This window comes from Chinchilla lanigera, unplaced genomic scaffold, assembly GCF_000276665.1.
Source record: "Chinchilla lanigera isolate Chin_1 unplaced genomic scaffold, ChiLan1.0 scaffold00002, whole genome shotgun sequence".
In the NCBI taxonomy this organism is placed as follows: domain Eukaryota; kingdom Metazoa; phylum Chordata; class Mammalia; order Rodentia; family Chinchillidae; genus Chinchilla; species Chinchilla lanigera.
In genome coordinates, this window is record NW_004955403.1 from 7,924,541 (window position 1) to 7,947,252 (window position 22,712).

General features: G+C 46.9%; 1 protein-coding gene across 3 annotated transcripts in view; it reads right to left on the reverse strand.

The window, feature by feature from the left end:
- The window catches only part of Myo1b (myosin IB), a 140,400-nt gene that overhangs the window by 98,483 nt on the left and 19,205 nt on the right, over positions 1–22,712 (reverse strand). For all 3 annotated transcript variants that reach the window (XM_005373287.2, XM_005373288.2, XM_005373291.2), the window contains exon 3: positions 11,828–11,943. In XM_005373287.2, the coding sequence (XP_005373344.2) occupies positions 11,828–11,943 (116 nt within the window). The remainder of the gene's footprint in view (positions 1–11,827; positions 11,944–22,712) is intronic.

The following is a 22,712-nucleotide window of genomic DNA, read 5'->3' on the forward strand; positions in this document are numbered from 1 at the left end:
ACAAGTCTGAAAACTTTTTCCAGTTGGTGACTGAAATGCAAGATGGCAATTTTTCCAGACACATAAGCTTGTAATTTCCAGGAATACCCTTCTCCAAGTTCTCCTCCTATTCCTTTGGAGCCGCCTTCATCATCCTTCAACCCGCCCAGTGACCCAAGCACACCGGTATTTGAACGTTTTAATAAAACTAAAAAGTACTTGTATGTGTAGCCATCACCTGAACTCAAATATACTTTCCCTTTCCTAACACCTGGTTCATTACGCCACAGCCAAAATTGGTCTGCTCCTTTATATTCCATAGAGCAAGTTACGACATCCCAGCGGCCTCCTCTTTCGAGAATCCCTTCAGGACTCAGTGCAGGTGGCACCTTCAGAATCTCTGAAACAATTTTCTGCGCTTCCGACTTACTTCCTTTCTTTGCAAGCACAGCTGACTCTGTTTGTGCGCTCCCATCTATGGGTTCAAGGAACTGCAGATGAGAAATACCCTCCAAAAAGTTGTCTGAATATGCAGACTTTTCTCACGCCACTATTCCCTAACCGATACAGTAATTACAAAGTACTGTCCTGTATTAGGTCCTATAAATAATCAGGAGATAATTTAAAGTAAATGAGACCATGTGTGCCAGTTACATGTAAAAGCTACACCACTTTACATAAGGGACTCACGTGTCAGTAGATTCTGGTATCACTGGAGAATTCTGAACCTGTGACAATAGCCTGTGACACTCCAAGGGCCACCTACATACTGTTACCTTACAATGACAAGCTTCCAGAGCCACACCACGGCCCTACAATAGACCGGAAGGTTCATGAAGACAGAGCTGTGTCTTCGACACAGTTTCTAACCAACAGCGGCCCCCAAATTTGCTCAGCCTGTAAGTATTCATGGCATGGCTCCGCTGGGCTGGGAACTGCTGCATTTGCTGTGGTTTCCAGGGACTTGAAGTCACCCCAGCACTGCTCTCATGGACATGACTTTCTACCACAGGACACAGGGCAGAGAGACAAAGGCACGCACACTGCAACACCAGGTAATGCACACGCTGGGACGAAACGCAATTACAGGACTCCTCATGGCTGGGCGCAGACGGCTACTTTAGGCGGGGCATTGGGAGAGGCTTCTGACACCTGAGCCTCCTCTCACTGAGGAAAGAGAGCAAGTCAAGCCCTGTAAGGAGGAAGCGTGAGGACGCCAGGAGTGAATGCACATCTATCCCAAGAGCGTCAAGAGGCCAGTGTGGCTGCAGTAAGGGGCAGAGCAGAAGCAAAGGAGCAGGGAGAGGAGGCCGACCTTGCAGGCCAGCAGGAAACAGGGCGGGGCTCTGAACAGCGGGAGACAAGTGATCCGATGGGCACCTCTGAGAAGGTTTACTCTAGACAGTGGTCCTAACCCCTGCAAAGGGAAGACGACAAGAGCGGTGGGGAGGGACAAGAGATGACAGCGGGGACAGCTGAAGAGGGCGCCGGGTGGGAGGCACCCCATCCCCCAGCAAAGCAGACAGTGGCCTGACGGAGCCTCGCAGTCAAAGCCGATGGGACAGACACGGGCGGGGCCCCGGAGTCCTGACGAAGGGAGGTGGGGAAGGAGAAAGGAGAAAAAAGGGTAGGGGAGGGGAGGGGAGAGGAGCGGAGGGGACAGGGGACGGGACAGGAGGCAGGGAAGAGGAAAGGAAAGGTGGCAGGTGAACCGCCAAAGGGCGGCGCAGCCACTGCCCGGGGCCAGGAAGTGGAGCACAGCAGGCCATCCTGAGCCTTGTCTGCAGTGCGCAGGTATGAGCAGCACCTCTCAGACACCTAGGAGAAGCCCAAGGGAGGCGGGCAGCTGAATGGCCTGCAGCTCGGAGCAGGGCTCCAGCTGGTGTGGGACGTCCACCGGGCATCTCCAGCACACCCTCTATGGGCACTCACCACCGAGCTCCTGCAGGCGGAGCCTGCAGAGGAGGGAAAGTCTCAGCACCAAAGCCCTCAGATGCACCAACTCAGGCAGAGACCAAGAGGTGCATGCAGTCAGGGACGGAGCCCAGGGAGCCAAAGTCAGAGGGATTTCAGGGAGCAGTGGGTCACTGTCAGTGTTACCCATAAGGAAAGCAAGAGCAGGACTCAAAATTGACCAAGGATCTGGAGACCTGGATGACCTGGGAAAGAACTGCTGGAGGGGAGCTGGGGATGAAAACTTGTAACAATGAGTTCTCTAAAAAAAAGGAGACGATGAGGACAAAAAGTGCACCCAACTTCACCAGCACGCCCTGCTTCACAACAGGGCAACGACCAGGGTGGTCGCTAGCAGACGGGGAGTCATGAGGAACACTGCACACGTCTGCCGGTGGGTGCACAGAGGAAACGGCTGATGTGTGGTGGGGAGAGGAACTCCACAGAAGGAGGCACGTAGGACGGAGGGGCTGACGGGGTGGGGCGCGTGTGGCAGAGGAGCCTGAGATGGGAGCGCACAGCTCAGTCCTTTCCACTCCAGTGTTTACTGAACCGCTGGATCTGAACCACTCACACAACTAGTAAATTGTTCCTTAGCCCTTAGGGTTTATTGTGAAGGATGCAGGGAGGAGCAGTCCCGTACAAATGTGAGTGGCTCACCCCGTAAGTTCTCAAAAGGGTAAAGAGGGGGCCACGGAAACCTAAGTTTGTGGCTGTCAGGGAGCAGTCAGGGGACTCACTCGCGGCTCGCATCTGCGATGGGCCAGGCTGGTGGGGTGGAGCCTCTACTTGTGATGCCTGCGTTTACCCTGTGTGCTTCAGGTCAGGACGGAGTGACCCAGCTAGTGGCACAGAACTGCTGGTGCTGGGAAAGACCACACACGTGGGCAGAAGTGATCCTAGGAAACGCATACCTGCGGTTAGTGACTGGAAGATAAGGGAATTCCAGGGTGATGGATGAGGCGTGCATGTCTCAGTGCTGAGACTTCAGAGTGATCACGTTTGAGAGCAGGGAAACAAGGCTATAAAATCTGCACATTGTTAAAAATGCCTATGGCTAGTGCACAGACCTCAATGCAGAGCACAGGACGCAGCATCGTGGATCTGTCTGCTTTCCAAACAGCAAACGCCTAAGAGGAAGTTGAGATCAAAGCAACGCACATCGGCCCAGAGAGCAGTCAGAGACAGCTGAACCTGAGCAAGCAACTTCCTCACTGGACACGGCAAGGGACCCGAGAGTAGCTGTGCCCCATATGCACCAGTCTCCCCCAGGGCAAATGCACCCCTCTGCCCTGCTCCGGGGACGAAGGACCATGGAGGTGCGGGGAGGGGCCCCAGTCCATGTCCTCACCAGAAGAGCACCTGGGGATATTCACACTCTGCAGTGCCTGCTGCCGCCTCCCCAGGCAGCTCCAGAGCTTCAAGGGCAGCTTGGCGTCCGACCCCGCTGACCCATGCCAGCAGGGAGCTGTGCTTGGCCTCCGATCCTCCTCCCACCCTCGAGGTCAGCCTCTGTGTTCTATGCATTTGCCTCTGAAATGTCCCCAACCCCAGACGACCCTTCTGTCCTTGTCTTTTAGTCTAGACCGTGGCAAAAGCCTCCCAGGTCCCTGCACACCACTCTGTGAGCCCCTCTTGCCCTGGGCCCCCAGAACTCCCCAACCTCAAGGCTGACCGCGCTCCTTCCACCTGCTTAGGGCACATCCTTGGCACATGCGCACTTCCCGCCTCCTCTCCGTGCCCCGGCTCACACCCAGAGACCCCACCTCGGTGACCCCACCTCGGAAGCACACAGATCTCCCCCACTGACACACCGCATCGTCCTGTATTCCCTTCAGCCTTCCCATCTGCTGTTCCCTCGGCCTGCAGCATTCTTCTCCCAGCACGGCCCAAGCCTCGGCCCCTACTCCCACGGAGCCACTGGAATACCAGCTCCTCCACCAGGCATCCCTGGCTGCCCTATTTAAATAGTAAACTATGAGAAACCTGTATCTCTGCCCTACTGTTTCCCCATAGCGCTTGTCTTGCCTAAAATATCATTCAGTCGCTCCGTCCTCATGTGTTTGCCTCTCCGTGCTGGGATGTGCTTCTTTCCTCCCCAGTGACTACACCAGCATCCGGCACACAGGAGGATGGCGTCAACACTCTTCCCTCTGCCTGCACAACTCTGCCATGGGCCTGGAGGTCTATTCCTAACCCGCTCAGCAAATCCGTCCAACAGCCTTCCCAACGCCTCCTCACCCTTCCCCACTTGGGCATCCCACTTCCCGCCCACCCCGGACACTCTGAGTACAGAGGACACGGCAGGAAGTGGAGGATACACCCTCGCCTTCCTCAGCGTCCTCACCCTTCTGCAGTTACTTACTTACTGGTGTGTTTCCCACACCAGGCTGTGCCTCCTGCAAGACAAGCTCATTCTTATCTCTCCAGCACCTCACACACTGCAGATGCTTAATCTGGTTCAGCAAAGGAATGGACAGCTGCTTCCACTTGGGAATTCTGGATCCCTGTGATGGGAGGGAGCTGGGAGGAAAACACATCCTGGACTATGGGGACAGCACTAAGCTCCTATCCTGGGTGCAAACATGTCAGTATTGGTCCTCTTTCCATCTGTTTCTGCCCCATCCTTGGTTCCCTAGTCTCCTCCTGTGAGCCTCATGCCTGCTCTGCTGAGATGTTTCCACTGTTCCTGGCTTTGCTGAATTCCCACAATGCATCAGGACTAGGAGCTGTCAGCCCCTGACCAAACTCTCATGGCTCCCTTTGCCCTATAGCCCTGTCTCACCACTAGGGTCCCAGCAACTGACCCTGGCCACACCTGCTTCAACAACAAATGCTCCTATGCACACCTCTATACGGGGCTCCCCAAGTATGTTCCAACTGCCGTTCTCAGCAGGGGCGACACACTGGGTTAACCCTCATCACTGCCTGAAGCCCCGTGCATGCCTCTGATGAAATGATCTTTCCCAGTATGTTACAGGATTTCTCCGGGACACTCTGACAGGAAATGGCCTATTTTTCTCAGACCCAGACTTTTCTCTTGAAGATTCTATTATGTATATGGATAGGAACAAGTGTTTAGCTTTACAAAAGCCTTTTCAAGATCAGTTTTTTCAAGTCTGAGATGTACATTTGGTGAGAAAGGATAGAACTGCTAAATGGGGGTCTAGACATCAGAATCGGGAAGACTTCTTAGACATACTGGGAGCATTGTACAACTAAAAACTGTTCAGGATAAAAATATTAGGCTGGCGTCACACCAACTCCTCTACTTTAAGAAGCAACATAATCTGAAAGGGAAATCAGTAGTGATCTCTTTTAGCCAAGAGAGTGTATTCTAAAAGAAATTGCTTTCAAAGTCACCCCAGTAAAGCAATACTGGGAATAAAAGTTTGACAGTCAAAGGCAGTAAGTTCAACTCACACAGCATTTACAGAAGTTAATTATGCACCAGGGACTTTTCCCACCACAGACTCTGCCATGGGAAGTCTTCCAGTTAGTCGTTGACTTTTACCCAAGACGTTCTTCTCCCAGCATGGCCCAGGGCTCACCCCCTACCCCCGGAAGAGCCACTGAAATATCACCTCACACGAAGACCCACGCTGGTGTCCTGGCTGCTGCACTTTGAAATGAAAGAAGTTGGCTGATCTGGGGTTGTCCAGGAGCAAACAAACACCCTCAAAGACTGAAGCCAAGCTGATGCCTGCTTTCTACTCATTTAGACTGATGACAGTCACACATAAATAGAAAAGGGCAATTTTAGGTGTTTTCAAGATGGCAACATTACACATGAGATGTTAATTCAAGAAATCTAAAGCAGGGAGTAGTAAGGCCAAGGTCGGGTTTCTTCCTGCGCAAGCCGCTCCTGTGGATGAGAGACCTGAGATGCCACACAGCCACGAAAGCCACACCACCAACAACCTCACGACACAGGATGTAGCTCCAAAGGTATTTCATAAGAATACCACTGGAAATCTTTTTTTTCTTTCACAAACATTTCCCTCCTTTTCCTCTTTTTTCCCTCCTGACAGATGGAATGAACAACCTCAGTTTCTGACCACTTAAGATGGTGTATTATCTCCCTCGTGAAGATGAGAATTTTACTTATTTTGTTCACTACTAAAAGCCCATGGTAAGCTCTCCATAAATATTTGCTCAGTAAATGAGTAACTTCTTTAAACAGTAAGTAAAATGCATGCCAGGTGGAAAAGCATGAAACTCTCTTCTGCATGTGGTGTTTTGGGAGGTACTAGATCAATTAAAAGCTCAACTGTTTCAAAACTAAAATGAAAGAAATAATAAACAGCCAGAGCAATATCACAATACACACACACACACACAAACCTGTGAGAAAGCACTTTTACATCCAAGTGTACAAGAAACTTCAAGACTTTGCAATCTGCCAGGCACGGTAGCACACACCTGCAATCCCAGCATTCAGGAGGCTAAGGCAGGAGGATCACTATGAGTTTGAGGCCAGCCAGAGCTATATAGTGTGTTAGAGGCCAGCCTGAACTACATAGTGACTCTTGTCTCAAAAAAAAAAAAAACAACAACCTTGTTACAAGAGCTCTTAACATAAACATGATTTTACTAACAGAGTTTCACAACACTATAAAGAACAGTGTGTAGGCTTTCTGCCCTGGACTCTTAACCCAAGCTCTGTAAACTCAAGCACTGCACTTTGAGATATGATCAGAAATGTTCTTTAGAACATTCATCTGGTTCACCTTAAATGTAGTAAAATAATAGCAGGATTAACCAGGACTCAGAACATACAAGCACTCTCACAACGTCATACTGGGCAACAGCACGTGGTCCTACAAAATCAGATTGGTACAAAGCTAAGGTCAAAGGTTCCAGGAGCAGAAGGCTCATGTCTGGACAACTGACACTAGCACCGTCAAGTCCTCCCGCTCATTACTTTCCTGTTCTTAGGTGAAAGTAACCAGAAATTTTCCAAAGCCTTACGTCATTTTCCCACATTTTCAAAATTTTATGGGTGAAGTTTTTCATTTACAAAGATGCAAAGCCTGCTTGCTTTAAGTAACGCCTGTGAACCCTAACATGACAGGAACACGGCAGCCTAGTTTAAGGACACATGATGGCGTAATTCAAAGACCCCCTCCTGAGCCGGGGCAGCCAGAAGCGCTGGTGCAGGTGCCACAATACATCTTTCCTCAAGTGTAAGTTCCCTCCAGCAGGTGTTCAGACAGCATAAACAAACTGAACAAATACTGAGGGCTGAAAAGCACTAAGAAATGATGTTAGTGCCTACAATAAAAAAGAAAAAATTCTCACCCCACTGCTTGAATTTAGGATAAACGCCTCGATGTCCTACCAAGTACTGTTTGGTTTCACTGACCTGCCAGATGTAACACAAACAGTGTAAGGAAAAACGATCTAAAGTCTCGTTTGTTTTATAGTTATTAAGCTGTCGAAAGCAAAGCACCGAGAGCCACCAAGATGGGCAGATTTCCTAGAGAACAAAAGCTTCTCCCTGCTTCAGACACTGAAATGCAATTAGGCATCGAAGGAGGGTAGCTTGTGAAAGCACAGGCAGGCAAGGTCACCTGTGGGTCACGTTGGAGCTGGTCAGGACCATGGAAGACCAGCGGGATGACAACAGCGGGCAGAAACTAAACCATTCGACCACGACCCCCTCTCGCCCTTCTCTGCTGCTTCCCACTTCGTCAACTTGAAGCGGATCTCAATGAACCGAGGCACTGAGTTGTCGGAGATATACCAAGTTCTCCCTGGGATACAATTTTTTAAAAATTCTTATTTTCAAAGAATTTTTAAAAATCACAACGGAAACGCATTCCTTAGGCAATTAGAGAAAGTACAGACTTTGCCACCCAACAGAGGCACATTCCCTGGAGGGTGCCACCCAGCGATCCCAGGCTCGAAGGTACAGCTCTGCACATAAGGGCTCCAGACCAGGATGGGAGCTGGAGAGGGGTCCCTGGGGAGCTAGTGCGGGGGAGTGAAAGTCTGCAGGGACAACGGAAAATTGCTGTTGGAAGCAACTGAGGTAAGAAACCACTCTATTATTTTATTCATGTACATTTCCTACTACTGTATCTGAAAGTCATGCTCTTACAAAAAATGTAACTTTTTAAAATTCTCTGAAACTCAAAGGTAAATTTGGGACTCTGTTTAACACTTCTTTCTGTTTTCTGCAGTACTGAAGATTAAATCAGGTTCTATGCAAGCCAGGCAATCGCTCTACCACTGAGCTACGCCTCCAGCCCTTCAGACACATGAATTATAGGGAAACAATCTGTATGTTTTTGCAGACTGCAGACTAACACAGCAGCTCAAACTAGATTCCAAATAAAACCTGGATAAGTAAATTGACAAAGTTTTCAAGCATACAGTCTAAGCAACTCCTTAAATAGTTTTCTATTCAAACCGAAACCAAAATCTCAAAATGGTTGCAGGGAAAGTGTATCAAAAGTGCAGACACCATATTCCCTTACATCACCAAAAACCTGAGAACACCAGGCCGGCCTTCCGAAGGGAACCAGTCTAGACACCGTCAAAGATGGACATTCACAGAGAACAGTGCAGAATGACACATTATAGGAAGTGGAAAATGCTCCAGGAAGGAGGAGAAAGGGCATGTGAGAATGTAGACGTGTGTCCTACATCTCTCCTTGTAGCAATTACGGTAACTGTCACTGTTAATGCAGCAGCTGTCTTTTACCACAAGGCCCTGCCCCATCCCATGCCAGGCACTTTACAGATACCAGATAATTACATTATCTGCATATCGCCCAGATATTTATCCCTCATAAAAATCCTATGTGTTAGTAATTATCTTCCCATGAAGAGAACAAATTACTTATTCTCCGAGTGAAAGCTTCTTCAGTTTGCTAAAGATAACAGAGCCTGTACATGGGAGAGGTGGCCCTGGAACCCAAGTCCTGCTTCATAGAGTTTTACCGACCCTTCACTTATCCAGATGCTGGCAAGATCGGTGAGAAAATGTGGACTCTACAGATGAGGCTGAAGTCACTCAGGTAACCCTCAACAAGAGCTCCACTGCAGCTCTGAGAAGAGCTACAGACCTGGGCACGGCGAGGAGGAGGTCTCCCGGCATCCTGGGTCGGAAAGCAGAGCTTTGGGGCAGACGGAGGAGCACCCAGATGGGAGACAGAAAATAGAGCTGTCAGGGTGGGAGGGGGCAAACTTCGAGGGAGAGGGTGTGGCGAATTCCCATGCATTAGGGAAACAGCCACCTGCACCCCACGTAGTGCTTTGTGGACCATGGGAAACATGTTCTGCTTATCCTCAGCACACTGGGCGTTTACTGCACTTTACTACTGGTGGTGACTGTCACAGTTGGGGGTGCAGGGGTGCACTGGGGTGGCAGGGCCATGCAGCCCCCTGCATGAATCTTCCAGGGCAGGAATAAAAATGGATATTCTGGTGCATGAATGTCTATGTTCTAGAAGAGCCAGCTATCAGATCCCGGAAACATCTCCAACGTGGAATTAAGCAGCAAAACAGAAGTACGACTTGTGGGAGACTCTCTGGAGGTGAACTGAGGCATAATCACGGTTCTCTTGGAGATCCTGGGGTACAAAAGCACAAGTAACCCAGGATGGCTGAGTGGACACATATAGTCCAAGGCCCTGCCATGAAAAGGGAAGAACCCATTTCCAGGTGAGAGGAACAACTGATTCATACCAGGTTCAACTCCTACCAGCTGTGTGGCTCTGCAGAACCTATCTGGTCTTTCTTTGACAATGTCCCTTTTGTAACAGCCCCACAGGTTTGCTCTGAGAATGAAATGAGTTGTAATATCTGTATTGAGAGCAGTGCTGCACATGGTAAACACTCAGTGAACACTCATCATTAGTATTTATTATTATTAAGGATTACGGCTTACAGCAAATAGGAAAGGAAAACGTGAAATATACATCTCAGACAACACGTTCTCAAACTTCAATGTGCAGAAGAATCACCTGGAAAACTTGTGAAAAATATTAAGAGAGACGGCCGAGGAGACCGGAGCTTTCACAAGTCCCTGGACCCTGCTGGCCACACACCCTACTTTGGGAAGCATGGCTTCAAGCCTCAAATTTCAAGTAAATACATGGGCATCACATAAAATATTTCATTGCAAGCCTTTAACAACGGGGATAACTTTACAAAACCAACTTTAAATTTTCTTTTTCTTAAGGAACAAAGTAATTCGATGACTTACAAAATCTACTTCTACAAGAAAACCAGCCCCCAAATATCACTGTGTGCCAAAGAGGATGAAGACTTTCTGCAGGCTCCTTCTCCTTAGGGATTCTCATCCTTGGCACTAGGGCCCCCAAACAGATAATTCTGCATTATCGGGGGGACGCCGTGTGCACTGCAGGACATCTGCCAGCACCTCCTACCCCGAGTGGGGACAAGCACAACTCTCCAGACCATCAGATTTCTCCAAGGCCAAAATCACCCCGTCTTGAAAACTACCACTTTCCCTAAAAAGACTCTGAAAATGTCTTAACTACAGGTTGGTAGCTTCCATTTTCAGATGCCACTCCCCAATAACCTAATGACCAATGAATGGTTGTTTCCACACTCAAGACATTTTCTGGGTATCTCCCCACCCACGTTTACATGTACGCATGCCGAGATACATTTCATGACAGTGTGGGGTGTTTCTAGTAGGAGAGGACAACACTATGGCAAAGACACAGTGACGGAGGTGGTAGTAATACATAGCATCGCCTTGCAGAGCTCGCGACATTTCAAAAAGCGCTTCCGCACAGGAAGTCCACACAGGAGTCCCAGCCTAGGGACTGGCCACACTTCCCAAGGTTTGTTAAATCTGCATCCAAGGTTTATAACATTAAAATAAAACCTGGCTGCGCCTGCCAGAGCCCCTCTGTAAGTCTGCGTGGGTCCCTTGAAGCAACTGGCAGTCTTAAGAACTCGGATTCTGGTAAATGCTCAAATGCCCACAGAAGAGGAGGCAGGAAATGTTTCTGATGGGGAGCAGGGACAGAGGCCTGAGGCTCTCGTTACACAACTTGGCCCGGCCCAGCGCCCTTCCCTTTCAACACAACAGTCAGGAGAATGTAAACAGTGAGCAGATTCTTCTCACATATCAGTAAACATAGCATAACTGGAGAAATAAAGTTTACGGTATCCCCTTTGATAATATATGGATATTCTCTTTCTCGCTTTTTTTTTTTCCATTTTCATTCGGGAAATCTAAAGTTCTAGGATCCAGAAATCCACTTCTGCTACTGACCCAACAAACCTAAGAAAACCTCCTCCAGGTTATCTTTCTTTCAGAACAGAAACAAAATTGTGGTCTACACCGACAGAGCCATGGCAGCATAGCAGACAAAAGGAAGCACAGCTCTGGGAAGGAGCTGTTTACACTAACAAGGGGCCTTACTGAAAAACACCAAACAGGTGAGGAAATTCAGGAAAGGTAAAGCAGTGGCCCGCTGTACCGACCTGCTGAACAAAGGCCTCAAAGATGAAAAATCCAAGGGGACCGGTTTTGGTCCTTAAACACCATCACATAACCCAACACTTGGAATCTTTCTTGACCCCAAAAGACTCTGAAAATGCTGGATGGCCTCGTAATAATAATAAACAATGCACATTCCTGTTTTATTTGCAAAACTAATTAGCAGCAGCTGCTACTGACACAGGAGGTTTTTTTTTTTTCCTGACAGAAAATATCTTACATACTGAAGTATTTCGCCTTTAAAAAAAATTAAAGCAAGGCACAACTATTAACCTCACGTTACTTTAGCTGCTGAAAAAAAAAAAGAGGACCATTTTCCTGAGACTCAAAGGAGGCAGCTGCACACATCTGTCAACTGTGCATTTCGGGAGCACAAGAGAAACTTAAGGGCTTTAATACCGTACTTACATGTGAGGACTCAGCTCATAAAAATTTCTATTCCTGTAATCTTCCACTTTCTCTGGAGAATAAATTGGCAGAGACCGGTAGGGGTTAACTGATATAACCACACTTCCGATGTATGTCTGTAAAAGAAAGAGTAAAATGTAGCTACAACAACACAGTGTGGAAAGTTCAGCATCACAGCGCTTTAATCTTTTAAAACCAACACTAGCTCACTGCTTCACCCTTGACGTTACACTTTTCAGGAACTCTGCATCTCTGCAGACAGGTGGGCAGGAATGCTTGCTCCCTCTGTCCACAAATAGAAAGCAGATTTATACATTGAAAATAACTTTCAAAATAAATCTCGAGATTAATTTTGGACTCTGGATAAGAGCTCTCCAAAGCCCTGTCATACTTGCCAAAAATTTCATCACCAGCTACTGGTAACTGTAAGTAAGACCCCTGCTCTGTTAGGACTTAGGTTTCTGTCCCCTCCGGCCAACCCTTGCCCAGACCTAAGCCCCAGTGCCACGGCGCTGCCCAGCGACAGCCCGTGGGTCTCCACAACGGGCTCAGACCACACACAATGCAGTATTACAGCTACCGTTCTCCTTGGGAGACTCAACACAACTTCATTTTGTACCTAATGTGCTGAGAATTTAATAGTAGCATTTAAATGCACTTTCTGATAGAGAATACACTTAGTGGATTGTCAATCCGATATAAAATCTAAATCTACCTGGGGGGATCAGTGCAGGACAACAGACACTAGCTGACCTTCCCACATGGAGAACCAGAACACCGCTTATCCTCCTTTCTGCCCCAATCCTAAATTCCTAGCGGCGCAAGTGGTGCAGGGTTAGCTCACTTTGTGTAACTCCCAGTACACTGCCACAAGGAAAACTCACTTAACTATAAATGACTCAGCCTGGTGGCTCCATTTTTCCTTTGCTTCAACATTATAAAGATGGAAAGGGGAAATACAGATGCCCAGGCACTGTATGTGTGATAACATTCTAGAAAGGAAGAGGTTCGTAAAGGAAAGAATGAAACAAGGAAGGGAAGGGTCAGCTCCTACTTCCCCACCCGTCCAAGCGCACCCAACGAAAGATAGTGTCTTTACAGCAGCATGTTTTCCAGCACGGCCACCACTGGGAGGACTCAAGGAGATGAAAATTAAACAAAATAAAAAACATCAGAAGCTCTCTGCTAGATTATTCTTACATCGGTTACAATGATTTTAATTAAAAAGACTTCTCCCTAACCCGGAAAAGGAAACAGGTTAATGTTTCACACGCTTTCATCCTTTAAGAACACAACCTGATCAAAAGTGGGCAAGACAATGCTGAAAAAGAAACCTCTCTGTTTTGCATTTATTTCTGAAATTCTACCCTTAGGAACCAACTCATCTCGCCCGACAAAGAACGAATACAACTTCTACCGATCTCACTTAGATAGACTTTCTCAAGGAAGTTTTGAACGGGCCTCACACTCCCACCCGCCTGGGCAGGTAGACTGGCGATGCCTGAGACGGAACAAACGTGAAGAGCCCCCAGTGACGGGTTCGAATCCATCACACTCACAGTAGGAATACGTAACCACTGGCTATTACTTCAGTGTCCACTGAGGAAAAGAAAAGCTTTTTGGTAAAAAAAGAAATAAAAATTGTACTTGACTTCTCTTTTTCAGTTTATTTCTTAAACGCGACACTTTTTTTAAATATACAGATTTGCTACTAGCAGAGAAACCAATTTCTAAGCTGCTCTCTAAAGCCAGACTTCACAATGGCTAAGTTCTTGATAAAAATCTGCCTCTGCTGCATTCTTGCATAAAGAACAAACCTGCTGCCTCAGATTCAAAATCAAAAGCCACACTAACAAGGGGCAAGTTTCCTTCTATTATTTGTGCCTTTCTCTCCTCACAGCTCCATCCCTACCACCGAGAACAGGACCTGGCCTGCCGATGTCCAATAAATACTTGTTAGTGTAATGATTCATTCTCACATCGCTCACAAAGAAGGTACAAGCCATCACCCATCGCACAATTATCTCTGTGTTGAACTACAACACCAAATTCGCTATGTACAGGGCCCAGGATTTTATTGCTCGCTCCCCTCACCTACTGTGATAGCCTAATTGAAAGAACGGCCATAAAAATTCCTCCCATTCCTGTACACACACCCACACCCTCAGAAACAAGACTGCTGTCACTCCTATCCGTGGGCAGAGTTTATTTCCCATCTTTTGAATCTGGGCTGGGCCATGGGACTTGATCTGACCAGAAAGACATTATCAACCGAGAGCCCAGCAGAGGCTTAAATGTGATTTGCTTCTCTTGCACTTCTTTAATAACTGGCCTCAAGCTACCAAATGAATGAGTTTACACTAACTGCTGAAAAGTCAGGTGTAGAGCCAAGGACTTCTATTTATTAGAGGTATGAGTGAGGCCATGCTAAACCATCCGGCCCCAGGGAGACCACCAGATGCTTAAAGCCACCACAGTTATCCCAGGTGAGATGAGCAGGAGAGAGACAAAGCTGAGCTCAGCCTAAATTGCAACTGTGGAGAATAGTGTGTAAAATACATGTATTGTATCTTCCTGTTGTTCCACACCATTAATTTCTGGAAGTGGCTTGTTACGCAGCAATAGTAACTGATACACCCGCACAGGTCAACATTATAGAAACCCAGCTAGCTCTCAGCTCCACTCCATGCCTGTGTTCAGATGAGTACTCTCAAGCCCTGCCCTCCTAATGGTTTGTCCTTTACTAGGACCCTGTCCTTTCTGTTCATAGGTTGCCTCCTGGTAGTCTCCACATGCATTAGCAAAGACTTCATTATCTCCTGTGCAGCAGTAGCATAATTCAAATATTCGCAGCCACAATCCTGCTTCCTTCCTCTGAGACTCAGATAAAGATTCCTGATAGCAGCTGATGGTCCGGGTGGGGTTTAAATTCCACTTCAGTCTTAGGCAAGTACTCATGCTACCTTCAGGTAACTCCAGCCCCAGACGGACCCTCTCCAGGGACCACAGTAACAGTGGCCACACAGTTCCTTTTTACACCCGTTGACATTTGGACTTCGGAATGGTAACACTGTTTTCACGAACAGCTGAACACTATTTAAAGTTGGTGTTTTCTTACTGCATCACGCACTGCAATAGCTAAGAACCACATTTACCATTAAGTAGCCGCCCCCCCGCTGGGTCCTGGCCCATCACCACGGTGCCACCCCACTGTCCTGTGGACCAGCCTCTAACATCTGGAAGGGGACGGAGAAAGAGAAGAGCACAAAAAGAGAAGGAAGGGAAAGCTGGACCTTTCTATAAGAGGCAGTTTCAATTACCAGGTTTGTCTTCCACTTTTCAAGGACACGTTACATCACAAATGGACAAACATTCCCATCCACAACAAGCTCCATCCTCCCATCTGGTGCTCCAAACAGACCTCTGTGAACCACCACAGAAGACTGAAGGGTACCACCAGCAAGGACAGCAAAAACTGACGACTTTGCAGGAGAACATTCATTCTAGTAACCTCCCCCATCACAATGCGGAACCCACACACGTAATCCAAAGGCCATGCGGTTTGTCCTGCAAGACAGCTCTTCCAAAACTCAATCCTCACAGACTATCTCACCGGGCTGAGGAGGTGCTGGGGACCGGCTGTCAGGAGACCTCAGAGGAACTTAGGAATCTCCTTGTGGGCCCTTGTGAACCTATCTTTTCTGTCACCACCCCCTGGAAACATCCCTAGGTAGTTAATTCTGAAAACATTTGGAAAAGAAAAGAAAAATCCTTCCAGCCTCAGGTACTTGCACTTTAGACACATTTCTACTAAACTTGACATATGGGATGTTAGCACACCACAGAAAGACAACAGCAACAGCTAGGAAGTGGGGGAGAAGAAAAAGAAGGCCACCCTACATCTGTGTTATTTCCAACGCTTCATGACTCCTTATAAGAAATAAATTTTCATCACAACCCATAGGTATATGTACTATTTATACAGGTACAGGTACATTTCTATAGAAAATAAAAACTTCATACAAAACAAAATACCCTTAGTACATGTGATGTCCTGATATTTTTTGTTCAATTCTATTCATTACGTATTGTTTTGCTTTTGTGAGACAGGGTCTCACCATGTAGTTCATGCTCACCTTGAACTCACTATGTAGTCCAGGGTGGCCTCAAACTCATGGCAATCCTCCTGTCCCAGCCTCCTGAGTGCTGGTATTACACATGTGTGCCACCCTGCCAAGGTTCATTATGTATTAAAAAAAACACACATACAAAAACTTACTGGTCATAACCCACTAAACGGTTTCCATGAGCCATTAATGGACTAGAATTTAAAATTTTAAAAACAGTGCTATATGAGCATTTCCCTTAGCCTTTGAGATATCAAAGAAAGCAACAAACCTTCTTGAAAAAACTAAGGTCTCAGCTGAGCATGGTGGCACATGCCTATAATCCCAGCATTTAGGAAGCTGAGGCAGGAGGATCATTGTGAGTTCAAGGCCAGCCTGGGCTACAAAGTAAGCTCAAGGCCAGCCTGAGCTGAATATCGAGACCCTGTCTCAAAAAGACAAAACAAAACAAAACAAAAAAAACTATTGTCTCACATGCACATAAAGGTTTGTGCACTGCTAATAAATCAGGGTGAGCATGCTCATACTAAGAAAACTACAGTCCCTGATATACAAGGGAAGGGCATGTCAAATAAAGAAGTAATCAGGGTAATTCTAAAACTACAAAAATGTTTACAGTAGGACCCAAAAGCTTGATCACTGGCTCTGCTAGCTCTGAGAGCTTTGTAGATAGCACTGAGTAGGTACACAACAGTCACAGTTTATCTCCACATGTCACCTACAAAATCTCAGGCACTTACAGTGGGGCTCCCGGAAGGTGAGTGGGTTTACAGCTGGATTGCTTACAGCTGGATTGCTGGTAGGAGGTGGGGTCACTGTGGACATGGCCTAGAAAGTTTTATTTCCCTATGTGCTCCACCCTCCATCTCTGCTTCCTGTCCACCACGCCATCAGCAGCTCTCTTCCACCAGGCCCTTCTGCCATGCTGTCCTGCTCTGGAGCCAGCTGACCATGGACTGAAACATGAGCCCAAATAAACCTCTTTCTTTTAAGTTGAAGGCACTGGGTACTGTGTCTCAGGGACAAGAAAAGTAACCAAGACAACTACATAATAATCAATGGCTTAAATGAGAAAAAGCAGACTGTTTATGCCAACAAGGACATATCTAATTCATGTGAGGAAGATGTCGAAACAAAAAGGTAAATGGCAGGCCGGGGATATAGCTCAGTGGCACAAGCACCTGCCCAGCAAGTGTAAGGTTCCGAGTTCAATTCCTGGTACCAAAAAAGTTAAATGGTGAAGTTCAGCTTTAACATCTTCTGAGTCTCAGTAACACAGAATATTCCTCTACAACGCCAGATAATCCAAACATGAGTACTGTCCACACACAACAAAATCAGAATAATTTCACATCATTTGTATTGTAGTTCTTCCCAGCTAATATTAAGATCTTTGGAAGCCCTACAGCTGCAAAACTGACATTTCAATTCCCCGTATGAAATTAAAAATAAAATTATAACTAAACTATAAAAAGCATGCCATGAACTCCTACAGTGACCTGTTTTCACCAGATGATTATTTTGATACTTTTTTGAAAGATCAACTTCTTCCAAAATAGATTTTTTTTAAGCTTCTGTTTTGCTGGGTGCTACCGAGGCATCTCCTCTGTGTATCTGCTCTACTTCCTTATTTTCTTCAGAATGAATTTAATTATTTGTTTATGTATCTATGGAGTTTCTTAAAAACTCATCCCCAACCTATTCAAGCGCTGGTAATTAGTATCCATGTAAGCACCTCTTTACCGACTCTGCACGGGCGCAGGAGGAGGTCTGAAGGAAACTCATATTAAACTTCCAGTACACTGAGAACACGGCTATGGGAGACGAGTTGGTGGGAATCTTCACAAATGACAAGAAGTTATTCTCATCACGATGAAGACTGTACTCTCTTCTTGGGTCTTTGATCCTGGGAACTGGGTCACAAGACATGAAGATATCATGTGCCTTAATGTTTCTAATTCGTCATCTGTTCAGACACACCAAATTCCCTGAAAGGGAACTTTGTCTTCAGTTCGGTTTTAAGACATAATATGGTCCACCAAATGCTTTGCTTGTGTTTTACATAGATAAAACGGCCTAGGTGAAAATTATAGATCAATGACAGATTTAGGTATCTACCCACACTTACAATTTTGAAAATGGAATTCCAAGTATACCCGGGACCCCTCGGTCTCAGAAGCACATTAATGGTATGTATGCGACACAGCATCTGATACTACCCAAGTCCTTGAGCGCACAGGGTTGCAAGAACTTAGCCAAGGCCTCCCTTAGCAGGAGAGGCAGCGTTTCAGTTGAACTGCAAATCTGTCATGCTGAGGGCCAAGAAGTGTGATTTGGTGAAGCTCTCTGAACTCACACATGCACACAGAAAAACTGGAAACCGATCACCAAGCTACCGAAGTGGGACCCACAAGAGCGACTGTGAAGCCGGTTCTGACATCAGCGCATCCTGTCCCCTGGTCCTGCTTCTCATAGCGCTGTCCTCACTGTCTGCTCCAGGGCCAGCAGACTTCAAAGACCCCCAGCACAGCCTGCCTGCCTGGGGCCCAGCCTCACCTCTCTGACGCCATCGCCAGCAGCATCTTTCCTCTGCTGAGACTTTGCTTTCAGTTCTTCTCAGTCTGCAGGAAGAACCTGGGCCTGTTCATCTTTTGACCTAGCCTGTGCCTTAAATCTCTGGCTCACAGAGAGACCCAGAAGTGCAAACTATGGCTGCGGAGGACATCATCGGGCTCAGGCGCTCTCGGGCTAGTCTAAGACACGCCTACACTGCCATCATACCATCATCTTTCATTCCTGGGCTGCCAGTCATCCCAGACTATAAATTAAAGAACTATATATGAGTTCCATGCCACGCTGAAATACCAGCTAAAAATACCACCCCGGCAACCTTCCTTTTTAGAATGGGATAATATAATACTGTCACATCATCTCAGAAATAAACTCTGCAAGGAGACAAGTATTTCCCAAATGCATACTGCTCTCCAGACCTGGAAAAGCTCTTTGCTAACGTACTGAGGGGACCTGTATCACAGGTATACTACTTGCTGCAAGTCTTGAAAATGACAGGATGCAGTTAACTTGAAGGAGTCACACCACAAAAATGGAATCTGTACAATGAATACTGAAGAGAAAAGGAAAGGAGGGGAAAGAGAGCAGGGCCGGGGAACCAGGAAGGATATGCCATGGCTTGGAAATGGCTTGAGTGGCAGCCTGGTCCCAGGTGTGGCTGTGTGAGGTGAGGAGACCTTTTAATAAAGCACTGAGAGTGTCTCCCTTGGCAGGGATTAATGTCCCTCTCACAGGAGTCAAGTTAGTTCCCGGGAGAGAGGGCTGCTACAAAGATTCCACTGGCCTCCGGTCTTATCTAACCATCCTGCCTGCATGTGGCCACGCCCTTCCTGCCACTCTGTCCTATCAGGATACAGACAGGAGCACCGCCTCCCCTCCCAGGATGCCAGGACCACACTGCCGGGACCCACCAGACTCAAGAGCCAAGTCAATCCCTCTGCTACCTTCATAAAATACACAGTCTCAGGAATTCTGCTACAGCAACAGGAAAACACCTAAGACAAATCTAGCTAAAGAAAACCTCAGCGTCTACAACCTTGCAGAAAAGCCACTGCGGGTTTCCAAGTTCCTTGCACAGCCATGGCACCTACAATGTGTTCCCCTCTTACCATGTGCCAGAGAGTAGACGAAGACCTCCACCACAGCGCACCAAGAACCACAACACCTATTTTCTGAATAAGGTAACTGCAATTATTTGCAATCATCACAGTGGTTGTGAGTGGCCAAGATTCAAACATAACTCTGTCTGCCAAAAGCCCCTGCCTTTCTCAGATGCCCACGTCCTAGCTCACCTTCCAGCCCTTCCAAAGCAAACCTTATGAAGAAAACAGCTTTTCTTTAAAAATTAGGACCACCACTACAATTTATCAGCACTGTAGACAGCAGAAATACCGCAGACGTCTGTGTACATGCAGAGGGGACAGCTGAAGCGGCCAGAAAATTAGCCACATGTGCCTTGGGCTGGATGGCTTCCTCCTTCTCCTCTACCTTATGCTCACAAAGGTGAGGGGTTAAGGAACTGGGCTCACTGGCGCCTACCACACTTCCAAGACAAGGAGAATTCTGCAGACCCAGTGCCAGGCCTTACTTTCCTCCTGGCTGAATTTCACATGTGGCTTATCCAGATTATTTAAATTAAAATATCATAAATACACAAATATTTCCAGTCCTATGTCAGTCACCTGTCATACATGAACATCAGGTACACACTCTTCTCTCAGGACCATCTCCCACCTTCCAGAGGAGGCAAACACCCTCTCGCTGACTTGCAAGCATCAGGACCATCCACGACTTTAGAACCAAAAGCACTTGTTCCATATCCCACCGGTTCCCTCACTGCCCTGCTGAGTGCTAATTTAATACATGGCAGGAATACTGACCGTCACTTCCACTGTTTGGCCAGGCCATTTTGAGACTGCCTTGTTCCAAAACCCACATATTCCTCAATATCACACTCCGTGAATCTGCAAACTGAGAAGGCTTTCCTATTAGCGGTACCACTCAATGCTCACAGAAAAGTAGAGTCAGCAGGGCTACCATTAAAAACATGAATTATGGAGCCAGACTTCTGGGGTGTCCATCCCAGCTCCACCTCCTACTCACTGTGGGGCCCTGGACAAGGCACTTAACCTTTCTGAGCCCTATTTTCAGCACAGGGAAAATGAAGGCAATTTAAAAACCTGAACCACAAAGGGCTCCATAAGAATTAAATGAACCAAAACCTGTACAGCACTTAAACAGCACCTGGTACCAGTAAAGACATAATGCTCGCTGTTACCCGTGACCGTTCTGCCAGTGAGCACAGTCTCCAAGCAGCTTAGGGGCTTCTGCCAGGGCTCACAGACAAGAGAGCCTTGCTCGCCGGTGCCTACCACACTTGCAGGACAAGGAGAATTCTGCAGACCCAGTGCCAGGCCTTAATTAACTCCCGGCTGAGTATCATATGTGGCTTATCCAGATTATTTAGGTTAATATATTATAAATATACCAATATTTCCAGCCATATACAGGGCCTGCATGAAGAAATAACTCAGGTTCGTAAATAACAGAAAAATGCATATCAACTTTCAAAATTCAAAGCGGCAGCAATTCTTCAATCACCAAAGGTTTTAGAAAGGCTCGTGTGGGACACAACTGATAAACTGTCACCAAAAAAGAAAAGACTCTTCTATACACAAGTGTCCAAGAGACAGACTGTGCTCAGAAGGAAGACACAACATTGCTTTCTAACCCTTGATTCACTGTTTTGCACCAGCTTTATCTGGCCTGCTGAGGCTGTGTCTCCATTCCAAACACCAACCGCATCCCTGAAAGTGCGTGGCACTGGTCCTCCACGTCTGCCTTCATGGTCACCTTCGCAAGAAGCACACATGGCCAGGTCCTGCCATGGGCAGAGGGTTCCCAGACGACAGGCCCAGGTGGTCCGCTTCTAGGATCTCAGACACCCCGCCTCCTCCCTGCATGGCTCGGGGGAAGCAGACATGGCATAAATGACTGCTGAACACTCTGAGAACCTACACATTACTCTACTGACCACTAGTACTTCTGGGAATGGGACTGGGTGCTAATAGACGAAAGCCACATTCTCATGCCATGCATGCCTGTATTGATTGAAGTTTTACTCAAGAGTGCTAATTTTGCTATTTTTTTTTTTGAAAAAGGTTTTTTTAAAGGAAATTTTAAAAAGAAAAAACAAACCTTAGAGAACGGTAAGACAGTGGGAATAACACACTGTTACACTTTGAACTTCAGCTCTCATCTTTGGAAACAACTCCCCCTAAGCTTAAAAAGGCTCGAATCTCAGATGACTGGACACCTTCCTTATGAGCAGAGACCCCGCCAGCCAAGCCAGGCCCAACCTCCTGACCCACGTAAACAGTGACAAGACATAAATATGTCATCCTAAGTTGCTAAAGTATGTGGTAATGTTCTTTGCAAAGACGGAAAACACAACTCTTTATGCCAAACATAAATATTCCCAGGAATATGAGCAATACCCATACAGTAGGCATGATCATGTGTAGAAATAAAAAGTATTTCTGAAATTTCAAATAAATACACAAATGTTAACCAGTATTACTTTCACTGGCTTTGTAATATTGAAACCAAGTAAACAATGCACGTGATTCCATTCCTATGAGGCTCCTAATTCTAGTGTTAATTTCTAAAAAATTTAAGACAATTTCTACTAGACTTTCAGAACAGCCACTTTTACAGATACAATTAAGTTTAACACAAGATCCTAAAATTGAACTAATTCAGACCTCTGTATTTGGACGATTCTCTACCTAACTATTCAGATAGAAAACAATCTAAGTTTACTGTGGTTGGCACCAAAAATACCTCCTGTGAGGGAACAGACACCTTGGTTCTTTCCTTTCCAAATTTACCACGGGCCTTGTTCTTACTAAATTGCAGCTTTCCTGTTCCTGAGCAGAACCGCAGTCCTGACCAGTCATCCTAAAAACAGCACATGTCTGGCCCTGCCATGTCCAACAGGACAAGAAAAGTCCACACAAAATCCTACCACCGCCACAACCCGGCCTGCGAGTGGCTGGGAGGCCGGAAGGAGGTCTGACATAGGACAAGAAGCATTCAGAACAGCGACCTCGGGAATGTCACAGGCAGCATTTCCCAGCCACTGGCCCCACGCAGGGCCTGCCAGGCCACAAGGCACATCCTGCAGC